This window comes from Hesperophylax consimilis, chromosome 4 (assembly GCF_061612785.1).
Source record: "Hesperophylax consimilis isolate HC1 chromosome 4, BYU_Hcon_1.0, whole genome shotgun sequence".
Classification (NCBI taxonomy): domain Eukaryota; kingdom Metazoa; phylum Arthropoda; class Insecta; order Trichoptera; family Limnephilidae; genus Hesperophylax; species Hesperophylax consimilis.
In genome coordinates, this window is record NC_142839.1 from 38,177,907 (window position 1) to 38,193,117 (window position 15,211).

Genomic DNA, 15,211 nt, shown 5'->3' on the forward strand with positions numbered 1-15,211 from the left:
TATTATGAAATTGAACAAATTCTAAACCTTTCTCCTTTAGAAAACGGTCGGAAAAAATCTGATCTCATTAGTGTCTTTAAAATTATCAACAATTTTATTGGCTCACCTACGTTACTAGAACTCATCTAATTCAATATACCTTCTCGTAGACTCAGAAATAAAAAACTGCTCTTCCTCAATCAACACTCGACTAATTATGCTAATAATTCACCATTGTCCAGAATATGTAGAATGGTCAACTCACGTCATACCTTGATTTTTTTGGTATAAGTCAGAATGTTTTTTGTCACTCACTATGCAATTGAGGATATTTTGTATCACTATAGTTTTAGCAAGGTCTTGACTTGACTTGACCCTTCTATTTCATTTCTATTTTCTTATGTTTTCCCTGTTTGTCTCTGCTTTTATATACCATCCTTTACTCTTGCATTGTACATTGTCCCAAATCTCGTGTCGCTTTGTAATATACTGGACGTAAGTCCGTTAATTATTAAATAAATAAATATATGTATATTAGTATACCTCAATAAATAAATGTGATTTTTGAAAATAATTAAAAAAATGTTATAGTGCATTAAATAATATCATTCTAGGTGCACTTGTGGTATTAGATGTGCATGCAAGAGACGTCCTATCTGAACTAATAGGATTTGAAGTTCGAATGGAAAATGATTTCAACTGGCTATGCCAAATCCGTTACTACTGGGAGGTGAGTTGAAAATGCGTTGAAAGTTTGTTAATAATTGCTGAACATCTGAATCTATATATTTTGTGTTTCATTTTTTATAGCTCCAAGAAGATGAAGAAGCCTCAATGCAGATAGCAACAAGAATGATCAACTCCCAGCTGATGTACGGCTATGAGTACCTTGGTAATACGGCCAGACTTGTCGTCACACCGCTAACTGATCGCTGCTTCAGAACTCTATTTGGCGCCCTTCACCTCAACTTAGGCAAGTCAAATTAAAAAAAAATAATTTAACTCATGAATGAACCATTCAGACAAGTAACAAAATTATTTTACTTTAATGAATTAATTAATAATTGTACATTTGAAATGTTTTTTTTTAATTTGTTTAAATTTTTCAAAATTTTAGTTTTCAAAATTTCTGATTGTCTATTGAAAGGCAGTGAATTTTTTTATGAATTTTTTCAGTTTTTAAAATCCAACAATAATCCAATTATGTATAATATCCTGCGATTTTTCTAGTTGATAAATAATACGCGCTCAATTTGTATTAGCACTGTATTGAAAATAACAACCTGATTATTCCAGGAGGCGCTCCGGAAGGTCCGGCGGGAACTGGTAAAACAGAAACAACAAAAGATTTAGCCAAAGCTGTGGCCAAACAGTGTGTTGTGTTCAATTGCTCCGATGGATTGGATTATATCGCCTTGGGAAAATTCTTTAAGGTTTCTTTTATCACTTACATTTTCTTAATATGATGCACTTTATTTACGTCTTTGTACTATTAAGCTGTCATGTGGACTATTGTATATGATCAATCCTGAATTTGTTTCCCAATGTATAGGGTTTGGCATCGTGTGGGGCTTGGTCATGCTTTGATGAATTTAACCGGATCGACTTGGAGGTGCTTTCCGTGGTGGCACAGCAGATCATGAGCATCCAGCGAGGGTTGGCCTCGGGATCTAGAGATCTGGTGTTTGAAGGAACTCCCCTGAAACTTGATCCGTCATGTGCTGTCTTCATCACCATGAATCCGGGTTATGCCGGGAGGTCTGAATTACCCGACAATCTAAAGGTGGGCTATTCAATTTTAATCTTTTCAAATTGTTGGTGAAATTTTAAGGTCTTTCTTCCACAGGGATACCCAAGTATCCGATTCTCAGCTTTTTGAGTATCTTGGCGACTACCGGTCATACATCTGCACAGAAGTTCATACACAGCAGTGTTCCTAAACCTAAAAATTCGAAATCCTGAGATTTTTCACCTTCGAAATCGGGTAAAATAAACCAAAATTTACTGAAATCCCTTGCCTTTTCAATAATCCGAATACAGATTTCTATTCCGAAACCCAAAAAAAAAAATAAATAGCACAGTTAAAACCATAATAATTATCATTTTGACGGGCAATATCTACAATTATTGTAAAATGTTGCCGGTGGAATAATGCGATTTTTCCAACATTTGATGGGGATTTATATTTTTGTCTGGTATTATCATCTGATATACAGCACAAACATTTATTAAACTTCTGTCACTCTATGAGACTTTGTACCGCTGAACGGCGTACCGTGGTACTGATAACTAACTAACTAACTCTTGATTATCATTAATTTAAAAAATATATTTTTGCAGGCTCTCTTTAGATCGGTGGCTATGATGGTACCAGACTATGTACTTATTTCCGAAATAGAGTTGTATGCATCTGGATACCTTGACGCAAAGCCCCTGGCAGTAAAGATCGTTGCCACCTACAGGCTTTGCTCCGAACAGCTGTCTTCACAATCTCATTACGATTATGGTAATAACTTTTAACTATTGTGTGTCACCTTTAGTCCTCGGTTTTGTGTTGAATACGTTTGGTTAAAATTATTTTGTTCTTTGTTCAGGTATGCGAGCTGTAAAGTCCGTGCTTAGAGCTGCTGCAGCATTAAAACTTCGCTACCCAGATGAAATGGAGGACATGATTGTACTACGATCTATCAAGGACGTCAACCTTCCCAAGTTTCTCAATCAAGATGTGCCACTATTTATGGTGATTACTGTTGACGATGTTTAGATGATGTTTGGATTTATGTTGGAATATTAACAAGACATGTTTGTTTAATTGTTGCGTAGGGCATCATATCGGATCTGTTCCCCGGGCTGGAGATGCCGCAGCCGGGGCTGCCTCACCTGGTGGCGTGCTTCCACGACGCCTGCAAGGAGATGAACCTGCAGAGTACTCCTTTCATGGTGGAGAAAGCTCTGCAGGTGTATGAGATGTTGCTGGTGAGGCACGGCTTAATGATAGTTGGTTTCCCTTTTTCAGGGAAGACTTGCTCTTACCAAGCTTTGGCCGAAGCTCTCGCCCTTGTCAGCGAAAGGGTAAGAAATTTATGTGGTTGAACTTCTTCTATTATTATGTCTAATATGTAAATATTTTATATCGTATCTGTGGAATTAAAAATTTTTTAGGAGTTGATGATTGAGAATAAAGTTCAGTATACCATCATTAACCCAAAATCAATAACTATGGGTCAACTCTACGGACAATTTGACCCGGTATCTCACGAATGGTCGGACGGGATATTGGCGGTGAGCTACAGAGCATTTGCTGTCTCCACTACTCCTGACAGGCAATTACATTTTCACCATATAATTATGAATTCAGTAAGATATTTTCTACAAAGCAATTGAACACAATCTTATAACTGTTTAACTATAGGAAGTGGCTGGTATTCGATGGCCCTGTTGATGCCATTTGGATTGAAAATTTGAACACTGTTCTTGACGACAACAAAAAGCTTTGTTTGATGAGTGGAGAAATTATCCAGCTGGCCAATACAACTAACTTGTTCTTTGAACCAATGGATTTAGAAGCTGCTTCTCCTGCTACAGTAATTATTACAAATTCGAGTTGTTTTCAATATTATTATTCAATGTATAATAAAGCATAGTGCTTGGTTCACAACGGAGTCTTTTAATATAATAAATTATATTAAAAAAATTGAATAACTTTGTTTTCCATGTCGAAAAAATGTCTTCTCATTTTATGAATTTGAGGTGTCTCGCTGTGGAATGATCTACATGGAGCCAAGTGGCCTTGGCTGGCAGCCGCTGGTGGACTCTTGGCTCCAGACCCTCCCCCCCAGCCTGGAGCTGGTGCATCACCAGAATATCAGGGGGCTTTTCCACCGCTTCTGTACGCCATTGCTGTGGCTCATCAGATCGGGGCAAGTAAAGGTATGGTTTTCATAATGCTTATTACAATTGCATCCTTCAAGCCAATTCCATGTTATTTACAAATTAATCATTTTAATAATTAAAACATCCTGAGGACAGAACTTATAGAAATTTTGGAAAATACTGAATTGTCAGCTTTTGTAGGAGAGTGTATAAAATAAGCTTTAATATGTTATACTTAAAAAAAAAAAAATTTTTTTTTTTTTTTAAAAAGCTGTCAAAATATTGATATTTGCGGCCAACTGAAAGGCGTGTGATGTCACAGTTCATGCGCGGCAGTATTGAGCACTGCTATTCGAATTATGAATTGTACTGCGTGTGACGTTAACGAGACACAATTCTACACATTTTGCCAATGTTACCAGAATTTGCATGTAAACCATGGAACAACAAAGATTAATCAAATACATTCTGCACTGCGCGTGGACAAAGGATTATCCGCTTGTAGCAGAAAATAGCTACAAATATACCTACATAATATTGTATCTATTATCTGCACATGCAATTTTTGTCACAAAAATTAAAAAACGTTTTTCAGCAGGTATCGCTGATTTCTTTTATAATGATAATAAACTTTCATTTTTTTTGTATTTCCAGGAAATGTTTACAACTTCCGACTCCAATCTTGTGAAAGCCACTATGAATATATTTGATTCTTTCCTTGATGATTTTTACGACGATAAGTATATGGCAAATATATCCGACTTAGAAATGAGAGCACAACACGAGGTAAGTGAACTCAACTATTATAAATTTACCTTTGAAGTTTATTCAACTACAAGACTTGCTTCATTATTACAGCAGTCGACAATAAGTTGACAAGTTAATTATATTAATTTTTTTTAAAGCATAACGGTCATGCATAATGTTATACTTGTTAGATAGCTAATCAAAATTTGATCAAAAGCTGAAACAGGCCCAGTATTGTTTAATTCAAAATGAAGCTGGTCATCAATTTGATGGTCACCAAAATATAATGTAACAAATTATTATAATCAATAATCATTAGCCCGAAACACAACATAAATTGAAAAAATCTTCTGAGAAATAATAACAGCCGCCGACGGAAATCGAATCCACACTTTCTGTGTAAAGATAGACTGAAGTGTTTAGTTTTATTGCTTGGTACTTGGAGATAAAGGCTTCTTTTCAACAGGGAATATTCTTCTTTTCGACGATTTGGTCCATTGGAGCGACCCTTGAGGCCGCCAGCCGTCCCAAGTTTGACATCATGTATCGGGCACTCATGGAAAAGGAGTTTCCTCAAGAAGTTATTGATAAATTCAAATATCATTCCGAAATTGAGAATCCTTCGAAACTCTACATCTTAACAATACCCAAAGAGGGACTGGTTTATGACTATAGATATCTAAAGGAGGTAAGTTAATACCATGCCATAATAGCGTGCAATACTATACTTCACGTGCAGTACTATAGTCATGGTAGTCCGTAATATTATTATAATAGTTTTTTTATTATTGCCAAAGAAACGTCATCATTTCAATGACAATTCTCTTGTCTTTCTTTAGGCAGTAGGTAATATAATATTTAAAATCTCAGTCAAAGTTAGCCATCTAGTCAAAGAAGGCTTGCTTGAATAATAAAGTGGATGCAGCGGATTTTTGAAAACGCAAATCAGTCAAATATCTAGTCAAAGTTAGCCATCTACTGAAAGTAAGTCATCTAGTGAAAGTAAGGCTTGCTTAAATAATAGTGTACACAGTAGATTTTAGAAACCTGAAATGGAATGTACAAACAAATTAACAGACAGATCTAATGCCAAAGGGTCGAGTTAAAACAGGACTTCACTATCTCAGTCAATAGTTTTGGTTAATTTAATAATATTACTCACATTACTATGTTCCCAGGGAAAAGGTAAATGGAAGCCATGGAACGACGATATGCTGTCCGCTCCCCCCATTCCCCGAGACATGGCCGCCCACAGCATTATAGTGACCACCCTCGACACGGTGCGCTACCTGGCTCTCTTCAGACTGTTGGTATGCCACAAGAAAGCCGTCATGATGGTCGGGCCGACCGGAACAGGCAAATCTTCCTATATTATTGTAAGTTTGTTCAGTAATCCAACACTATTCCCGTGACTGAGAGATTACCTGCAATGGAATCCAGAACTACAGTTTATTGGCACTAAAATAAAAAGAGTATTTAAGCACACAGGTTGACACCTTTACTTCCGGATTTCACCACGGGAGTTCCGTTGTGACACTTTGTATAATATTATTTGCAAATTTCAAGAGCAACTATCGACATTGGATTAAGAATATAAGATTCTTGTTTTATGTTGTAATTCCTAGGATTTTCTGATGCGAAAAGTGGATACTAAGAAATACAAATCTCTCATCATGGGATTCTCTGCTCAAACATCTGCAAATCAAACGCAAGATATTATAATGGGCAAATTGGATAAAAGAAGAAAAGGTAAATTATTACCTTACTATAAATCACCACATTCAACATTTTTTTCCCCTGAAAACTGCTGAAAAGTAACTTCTTTTTAAAACTTTAAAATTAAGGATTTTTTATTTTTATTAACCATAAAGAACGAAGGCCAACCAGGTACCTACTTCTAATTTTAGTTAATAGTAAAAATTTACAGTAGCTATGCTCTTGTTATCATTTATACTTATTATTATATTATGAATGTGAGTTCACAATGCTCACTTAATCCGCTGTGTATAAACCAACTTCTGTATTGCACAAAACAATCTTTTCATGAATGGTACATAGTTGTTATCAGCACATAAGAAGTCATAGCATACATTTTACTGATGTTCTTTTATAACCGAAAAGAAAACTGTATGTGCACCAGTGACAAGAATTTTTTCCAGCTGACAAATCGTTCATGCGTTGCTGGCATTAGAATTTCGCCCTAGCTGGAATTTTTTGATATTCAATATAAACTTGTATGCCATGAGAAAGGGCATGTAAATTTTTAACAGAATCGCTTGCACTTGAAAAATGTTAGAGTTCATTTTGGATTCCATTTTTGATTTCCCTCAAAAAGGGTCTGGTGTTCCAAAGGTTAACTAGTAGGTTCCTACTTGCACATTTTTGTTCCTTATTTGATTTTTTTTCAAATTGTGTAAACAAATTCACTCTCATGTGTTTTCCCATTTAGAAGGGTGTTAAAGTGTCTAAAACATCAACATGTCATGAAAGTATTTTAAATGGTAATTATTTTCAATCACCTGCCTATTCATTCTGTTGAAAATTTTGCAATATCTCGTAGTTTTGCTGTTTATTTTTTCAAGATGTGAAAACCATATATGTAACTATTTTGCAGGTGTTTTTGGCCCTCCAGTGGGCACAGAATTTGTGGTGTTTGTGGACGATGTTTCTATGCCGCAAGCCGAGACTTACGGGGCACAGCCTCCCATTGAAGTTCTCCGACAGGCTCTGGATCAGGGAATGTGGTATGACAGGAAGGAGAATGTGCCAATGAAATTGACAAATGTCCAGGTATTAATATATTTTCGAAATGCTCTTTATTTCCAAGAGTATAATATAAAGAAAAGTGGGACACGTTTAATAAGCAGATTTGGTAAATTTTGGATAGGGCCTGACACGCTTATTACGAATAATTTTTAGAAAAAAACTTTATATTCGCCTTAATTACAATAAAAGAAAACTTTTTGCATTTCGGGCGGCGGAAAATTATGCATTTTGATTTTCAATTGCGTAAAACCAAAATTCACTCCGCGAATCTATGTGGCGACATTAGGAACGCACTGTTATGTTGGTATCACTGATGCATTAACAAGAGCTAAATACGACCGTTGCTATCTTCGTAGGATACCTAGGTTTGTGTAACATGGTTTGTGATACAAAGGAAAGTGCCCCTTAATAACGCCTGCTCGCGTCAAGGCAAGAAAAACATCCCAGTTTTCAACTAGTTTACCGGCTACGCTAGGTTTGTGTAACATGGTTTGTGATACAAAGGAAAGTGCCCCTTAATAACGCCTGCTCGCGTCAAGGCAAGAAAAACATCCCAGTTTTCAACTAGTTTACCGGCTACGCTAGGTTTGTGTAACATGGTTTGTGATACAAATCCATTTGTCTTCCACGAAGTTAGCCATAGTCGTATCTACGCAATGTATCAGGGATACCAACATAACAGTGACGTACCTAATGGCAGCTGATTGCCGCCGCATCGATTCGCGAAGTGAATTTTGGTTAACGCAATTGAAAATTTAAATTCATAATTTTCCGCCGCCCGAAATGCAAAAAGTTTTCTTTTGTAGTAATTAAGGCGAATATAAAGTTTTTTTCTAAAAAATATTCGTAATAAGCGTGTCAGGCCCTATCCAAAAATTACCGCAGATTTTATTAAAAAACACTTTGAATCAATTAGAAAATAATGAGAAACAACTATTTCAAAAACCGAAATTGGAGGAAATAACATATAATAATAAATGTATTTTATTATAATATGTTGATATATATTACATATGCAATAATGCATTTTAATAGAAATTTAGTTAGAAAAAACTGATAATTTGACGCCTTTTCATTACATCATGCTTTGACATAATATTAAATTTTTTTTTTTAATTTTTTGAAGACAGTATTAGCGATTCTCAAACGAAAACTTGAACTAGAAAAATCAGAAAAAGATACGGTTGCATCTAGGATTTGAACCTTGGACCTTCGCCTTGCTGGGGCGCTGCTCTACCAACTGATCTAATCCGACCCTATTTCAAAAAAATATTCATCCTAGACTTGCAGAAAAGTCAATAAATGTAGCATATTAAAATAAAAAATAGGGTATATTCATCCAAGACACATCTAGATTGAATTTAGTTTGAGAAGAATCTGCAATTATACATAAAAATAGCAGCTAATAAAAATATGAGGTAAGAAAATGAAGAGAATTAGCTCAGTTGGTAGTGCAGCACTCCGGCAAGGCGAAGGTCATGATTTTTCTTTTTCAAATTTTTCTTTGAGAGTCGCTAATATCGCCTTTTAATTAAATATTCCAATTACATAATAAAATAATAATTGTTTTATTTTATTATCTCTTTTTTTTTTGGAAACAAGTACATACAATGATATCCTCACTGTTTTTGCAATGTAAAGCTAATATATTTTTTTTATTTATTCGAATTTATTTTTTAATTAAACCCAAACTGAGAAACTGAGAACCTATTCCAGGTTCTTAGGTTCATATTTTGGGTTAAATAAGAGAATAAAAACTAACCTTAAGACGTTCACATCGATAAAAATGGCCGTCGAGTGAACAATCAATTTTAATTTTAACGCAATAACTAAATGCTTTATTTTCAGTTTCCGGAAACTGAAATACCTACATACTTCTCATTATTATTTCTTATACAAAGTGCTTATTAGCCGTGTCCCAATTCTCTGTATATTAACAAAAATTACATTGAAATGTTTGTATTTTATTGCAGTTCATGTGTGGCATGAGTCGACCAACTCCAGGAACAAAACCGGTGACACCTCGATTCAGTCGACATTTTGGATTTTTGTGTATTGATGAATTCGACGACGAAACAATGACTGTTATTTTCAACAAAATATTATACTGGCATCTGGATGCGAGGTCAACAATATATTCTGTATATATTGTATATATATGTATATTTACCGGGTGTTTCTTGTTGTTTTTTCAACGTTTAATTTGTTATTTTTTGATTTCAGGGGCTTTTCATCTGACTTTGAACCATGTGTGGAAGAAATTGTGTTGGCAACCCTTGATATCTATAAAAGTTGTCGACTGAATCTACTGCCCACCCCTGCCAAGTCGCATTACACATTTAATTTACGAGATTTTTCCCGAGTTATCACAGTACCTAATTTTAACATTATTGTGTTTTTTAACATTTAAGATTATTGCCATGTTCTAATATACTGTCAAATTCAAAAGTTTTTTAGTGTAGATAGATAAATCTGGGCTTTTATTTACATTAAGTTTTTTTTTCTTTTCCTTTCTCTTTATGATCAGTACTAAAAATAAAACCGATATTCTAGGGAGTGCTGCTCTCCGCTCCTGAAGTATACCCGGATGTTCAGCCATTGAAGAGGCTGTGGGTTCACGAGTGTCTGCGAGTGTTCTCCGATCGCCTGGTGGACTCCACCGACCGAGGATGGTTCGTGGGAGCCTTAAGAACAGCCACCAAGAAATGTCTGAAGGAGGACTTTGATGTCATGTGCAGCCGGCTGTTTGAGAAAGGAGAACAAAAGAGGGTAAAAATTGAAATGTTTAGAGAAATTTTGACAGAAGAACACCAAATATTCAATATTATATTACCCGTGAAAAATCTCGACAAATCTGTTCTAATTTTGAAAATGGCAATTAAAATAATTATCTCTGTGAAAATAATGTGTTATGTGTAAGTGGGTACTTTATCAATTTATTACAATCAGTTCATATTCAGTTTCATTAGAGTTCATTGAACCAGTGTTACAGACAGTGCAACCGAAATTAGTATTTTTTATTATCTTTTCAGGTGATAACTGAAACAGAATTGCGTAAGCTGATGTACTGCGACTTTGCTAATCCCAAGCCTGATACGAGGTTCTACATGGAAGTAACGGACATGGAGCATCTCACCAATACTGTGGATGCGTTCCTGCTTGAATTCAATAACATGACAAAGAAACCAATGAACTTGGTACTTTTCAGGTTTGTCGACTCAAATGCATAAAATTGTCAAAATTTTGGTCAAATGGCATAGCATTCATTATTATTGTAATTTACATGCAATTTCTTTTGCTTATTTTTAAAAGCGATTAATTGTTTCCAGATTTGCAGTGGAGCACGTTTCGAGGATCTGTCGTATTGTGGCCCAGCCCCGATCCCACGCCCTGCTCATTGGGCTCGGGGGCTCAGGAAGACAGTCACTAACCAGGTTGGCTGCCAGTATAAACGACTATGAATTATTCCAGGTGATTAACACTTAACGTTTTTTCTTAACTTATTTTCTCGTACAAGATAGTTCTCATGCAAATTGCTTTCATGTGTGATATTTACCAAACTCTAAAGCTTAAAAGATGTTAATCATTCACACTGTCGCATCCCTGATTGCAGTAGTGCCACCACTCGAGCGGCTTCGTCAGCAGTGGTGTCCATTTTAAGGGCTTGTTTTTAAGCGCTAATTATTCAAGTGTGTCCTCTTCAACGTTCCGATAGTGAATGACCTACATTTAACTTAAAATGATCCTTTTACATGTAGCCCAGGAAGATGACACAAGTTGTGGCACCTGTAAAGAGTATATGTGCAACATTTTTTTAGCATCCCTTACTCGGAAAATTTGTATTGTTTATAAATTTAATATATTGTCTGATAAGAGGTTGTTAAATGTACTTTCAATTGATAGCAATATTGTTTGGGTTAGGCTGGCCGCATACATACGTTTTTCGTATTCGATTTCCGAATTCGTTTTCCGTATTCGGACATCCGAATGCATGGAATCAGTAGAAAATACATTAACTGCCGCACACGTTCATTTTAGTTCCGAACGGAACAAATTCCTTACGCACGTTCCGAATGCCAGCCGGCGCGTTCGGAGAAAACGAATGGAAAAAACCTAATGACGTCATGTGGAACGCAGCTATTGCATACAGTTTGTTTGTGCCGACGCAAACGTACGGAAATTTCCATTCGTAATTCAGTGTTGCCAACGGATCTTGACCTAATATCGCCGTTTCTCATACATAAGGTAGCGTAAAGTAGCCGAATTTGCTGTTAGGTTGGACATGTTTAAAATTGATGTTTTTACGTGAAAATAAAAAAAATTTCGTGGGGGGGGGGGTGGCTAGAGAATTTCAAAAAAATAAAATTTGTCCCCAGAAAATAAAAAAAATTCATGGGGAGGGTGGCTAGAGAATTTCAAGAAAATATAAAATTTGTCCCCAGAAAAATAAATTTCATGGGGGGGGGGGGGTGTTTAAAATTGATGTTTTTGAAGTAGCTTAATTGGCGACCAGTCGCCTTTTGGATTTTTTCGGCACCGATTCTCGCTCTGAGTAGCCTAAATGGCGACATATCGCCCTTGTTGGCAACACTGGTTCTGACGTTTATACATTCCGAATGAAGAAAAACGAACGTTTGCGCTAGTCTCACGGAATTCCGAATACGGAAAACGAATTCGTAAATCGAATACGGAAAACGTATGTATGCGGCCAGCCTTAGGCTTGGGGAAACTTATGCTTGAAACTTATTTTCGAAGACGTGCGATTTATGTGACGCTGTGTGTATGTATCAAAATAATGATTTTCTAGGTGGAAATGAGTCGGCAATACGGGCGCTTTGAGTGGCGCGAAGATTTGAAGACTCTATTAAAAAAAGCCAGTTTGCCCGATCTTCATGTGATATTTTTGTTTATAGAATCACAGGTATTTGTATTTATTTTTGTAATATACTAGCGTAGACCCATGTCACGGGATATTATAATAGTATTGCAGGATTGTTAATTATTGCATGTTAGCTAAAAATTGCAGACCCTTGAAAAATAAAAAAAGAATCTGACTTTACATGTCAAGGTAACCCTAAAAAAATACAGTGTGTGGCAAGCCTACGCACGACGGAAGTGAAACTTTTAGTATTCTTCTCTCTCTCTTTTCATTTCATTATTCTTGTGCCACAAATGTTTTTCTCACTTCTATCTCGTCACTACTCATTTTTGACACTAAAACTCTGTTGCAAATCGAATAAACCACAATCAATTACGTATTTCACTCGTATTACACTCACCGCGCAGTACACGAAGCAAGCAGCTGATGCCTGACGTGAGCGGTGGTGGGGTTCCCGTACCCCCACCACCAAATGATCACTGTTTTTCGTGACGGTCATGAGTCGGTTTTACTCCAGTCCTCGAAAATGCATGACGCGCGTAAAGAAGTTTCACTTCAAAAATAAAACAAAAGAAGTTCAAATTTCAAATACAGAATAAAAATAATTTTCTGGTGTAAAATATTATGTTGATAAGTAGGTACTTTATCACTTGTCTGAATTCGATTTACGTATTTTAGATAAAAGAGGAAGGGTTTTTAGAGGATATCAACAACATATTAAATTCTGGAGAAGTACCAAATCTCTTCTCTGCGGAGGAAAAAGCAGAAATCTGTGAAAAAATGAGAGTGGTATGTCGAATGCAATCATCTAAAAATAATAATACGCACCTATCTTTCAATAAAATAGTTTAAAAATGGGTTGATTCACAGAATTTTAACAGTTTTTAAATTTCTCTTAATATTTCGTGATAGGCCGTTATTTCACAGTATTAAGATAGTAACAGAACTTCAATAGGACTTTCACAGATTTTGAATATTAACTTTTAAATTTGATGAATTGTTCAAATTCTGTGAACCAACCAGTCCTAAATGCTCATACTTGACAAGTCCAATTCAATATTATTCTATTTGTAGCAAATACATAGTTGATTTAAATTATTTTACAGGTAGACAAGCAGCGGGATAAGTCTTTACAAACAGACGGCTCCCCGGTGGCCTTGTACGCATTCTTTGTGGATATAGTGAGAGAGCAGCTGCACGTGGTGCTGGCCATGAGCCCCGCCGGCACTTCCCTCAGGACTAGAATCCGAAAGTTCCCGGCCTTGGTCAACTGTTGCACTATTGATTGGTTCCAGGTATATGAATGCTAGTTCATTTTAAATAATAAATTATAAACAATATTATATAATATGTTAATTTAACACATTATTTGTTTTCAGGAATGGCCGCCAGATGCCCTTTTAGCCGTGGCTACTTATTTTTTAAAGGACTTGGAGTTGACGGATCTAGAAAGGAAGACGGCGATTGAGATGTGTCAAATTTTTCACGTTAATACGCAGGAGCTCTCGGAACAGTTCTTTATCAGGTTGAAACGCAAGAATTACGTCACTCCTACTGCTTATCTGCAATTGATTTCGCTTTTTAAAACTCTTCTCACAGCAAAGCGAACGTAAGATTTTTTCAATATTATATAATATTTTGCATTATGTGTATTAACTAATTCTCAACTTAAGTCGTGTACTTATCGAGCTTAAACTTAGTCTAGCCGCACACAAGCAACATTAGTTGCAGGCAACAGTGGCGTGCATCAAAATTTATAACAGTATACGGAGATGCGCACACAAGACGTCGCGACACTAGGAAGACTTTTTTGAATTTGTATGGAATTTAAAATAGTTTCCAACTGTCGCCGTAACAAAATTTGCTCGTATGCAGGGGTCCTTATTGTACAGAATCAGAGCTCCATTTGAGGGTCTTATAAAGATGCATTGTGTCGACGTGTTTTGTGATCCAAATATAATCCGAATTTGGGTCTCCATATTTTACTGTGTTTCACCATGGTTACGAAATTCAAATGGAATGAAGATGGCGATACACAATTTTAGGCAAGTGTAAGAGAGACAGACCGCATGCTAAATGGTCTAGAACCAAAAGGTAATATGTCATTGGCAAATTTGTTTCCATTCACATATATAAGAAAGGAACTTCTACTTGTTTACTCTATGGTCGATACTAACTAACCCACATTCTTTGGTTTGTATTTGAAGAACAAAAATTATTTTTTAGGGAGGTGCTGCGAAATGAAAAACGTTATCTCGTGGGCCTGGGGCAACTGGAGGTGGCAGCTAAATCAGTGGGTGCTCTTCAGCTGGCCTTGGAGAGACTCCAGCCCCAACTGGCTGCGGGAGCCGCGGCGGTGGCAGAGATAGCAGCCAAGGTACAAGCTGATGCAGCAGATGTCGCTCTCGTGGAGGAGACCGTGCTCGCTGACCAGGAAATAGCAGATGGACAGGTTATAATGCACTTACCCTTACATAATAAAGTTCATTACAATGGTTATGGATAATTATCAGGTATCCTATTATATTTTTTTTAATTCCAGGCCAAAGCTGCACAAGCGATAAAAGTGGAGTGTGATGCAGACTTGGCAGAAGCTATGCCCATCATGAATGCTGCCCTAGCTGCCCTCAACACCCTCACTCCCGCTGACATCACCTTTATCAAGACTATGAAAAATCCCCCCAAGGGTATTAAAATGGTCATGGAAGCTGTTTGCATTCTAAAGGTTAAATCAATTATTTTTAAAATGTATTTAAGTGAAATTGTATTACAAAATAATATCAATAATATTTATAATACATTATTCCCAATGAGTTTAATAAAACTCTTTCGGGAAAGACAATTTTACAATTAAACAATTAAAATGAAATTATTATTTATTAAAAATTATTACTTATATAATTAATTACAAGAAATTGTCATACTAATTTTTATTTGTGACATCTATGATACTTGAGAAGGATTATT

The 15,211-nt window shown here is 36.1% G+C and overlaps 1 protein-coding gene across 1 annotated transcript in view; it reads left to right on the forward strand.

Annotated features, from left to right (window-relative positions):
* LOC149424677 (dynein axonemal heavy chain 7-like) overlaps positions 1-15,211 on the forward strand; it is a 39,909-nt gene that overhangs the window by 11,609 nt on the left and 13,089 nt on the right. The window contains exons 18-43 of the mRNA XM_089631089.1: positions 594-709; positions 790-952; positions 1,276-1,412; positions 1,532-1,762; positions 2,320-2,485; positions 2,574-2,719; positions 2,803-3,051; positions 3,142-3,310; positions 3,379-3,563; positions 3,730-3,909; positions 4,507-4,638; positions 5,066-5,287; positions 5,778-5,975; positions 6,225-6,348; positions 7,214-7,389; positions 9,339-9,490; positions 9,589-9,736; positions 9,919-10,134; positions 10,398-10,573; positions 10,695-10,836; positions 12,173-12,286; positions 12,923-13,033; positions 13,351-13,539; positions 13,624-13,853; positions 14,471-14,696; positions 14,787-14,969. Of these exons, the coding sequence (XP_089487215.1) occupies positions 594-709; positions 790-952; positions 1,276-1,412; positions 1,532-1,762; positions 2,320-2,485; positions 2,574-2,719; positions 2,803-3,051; positions 3,142-3,310; positions 3,379-3,563; positions 3,730-3,909; positions 4,507-4,638; positions 5,066-5,287; positions 5,778-5,975; positions 6,225-6,348; positions 7,214-7,389; positions 9,339-9,490; positions 9,589-9,736; positions 9,919-10,134; positions 10,398-10,573; positions 10,695-10,836; positions 12,173-12,286; positions 12,923-13,033; positions 13,351-13,539; positions 13,624-13,853; positions 14,471-14,696; positions 14,787-14,969 (4,481 nt within the window). The remainder of the gene's footprint in view (positions 1-593; positions 710-789; positions 953-1,275; positions 1,413-1,531; positions 1,763-2,319; positions 2,486-2,573; positions 2,720-2,802; positions 3,052-3,141; positions 3,311-3,378; positions 3,564-3,729; positions 3,910-4,506; positions 4,639-5,065; positions 5,288-5,777; positions 5,976-6,224; positions 6,349-7,213; positions 7,390-9,338; positions 9,491-9,588; positions 9,737-9,918; positions 10,135-10,397; positions 10,574-10,694; positions 10,837-12,172; positions 12,287-12,922; positions 13,034-13,350; positions 13,540-13,623; positions 13,854-14,470; positions 14,697-14,786; positions 14,970-15,211) is intronic.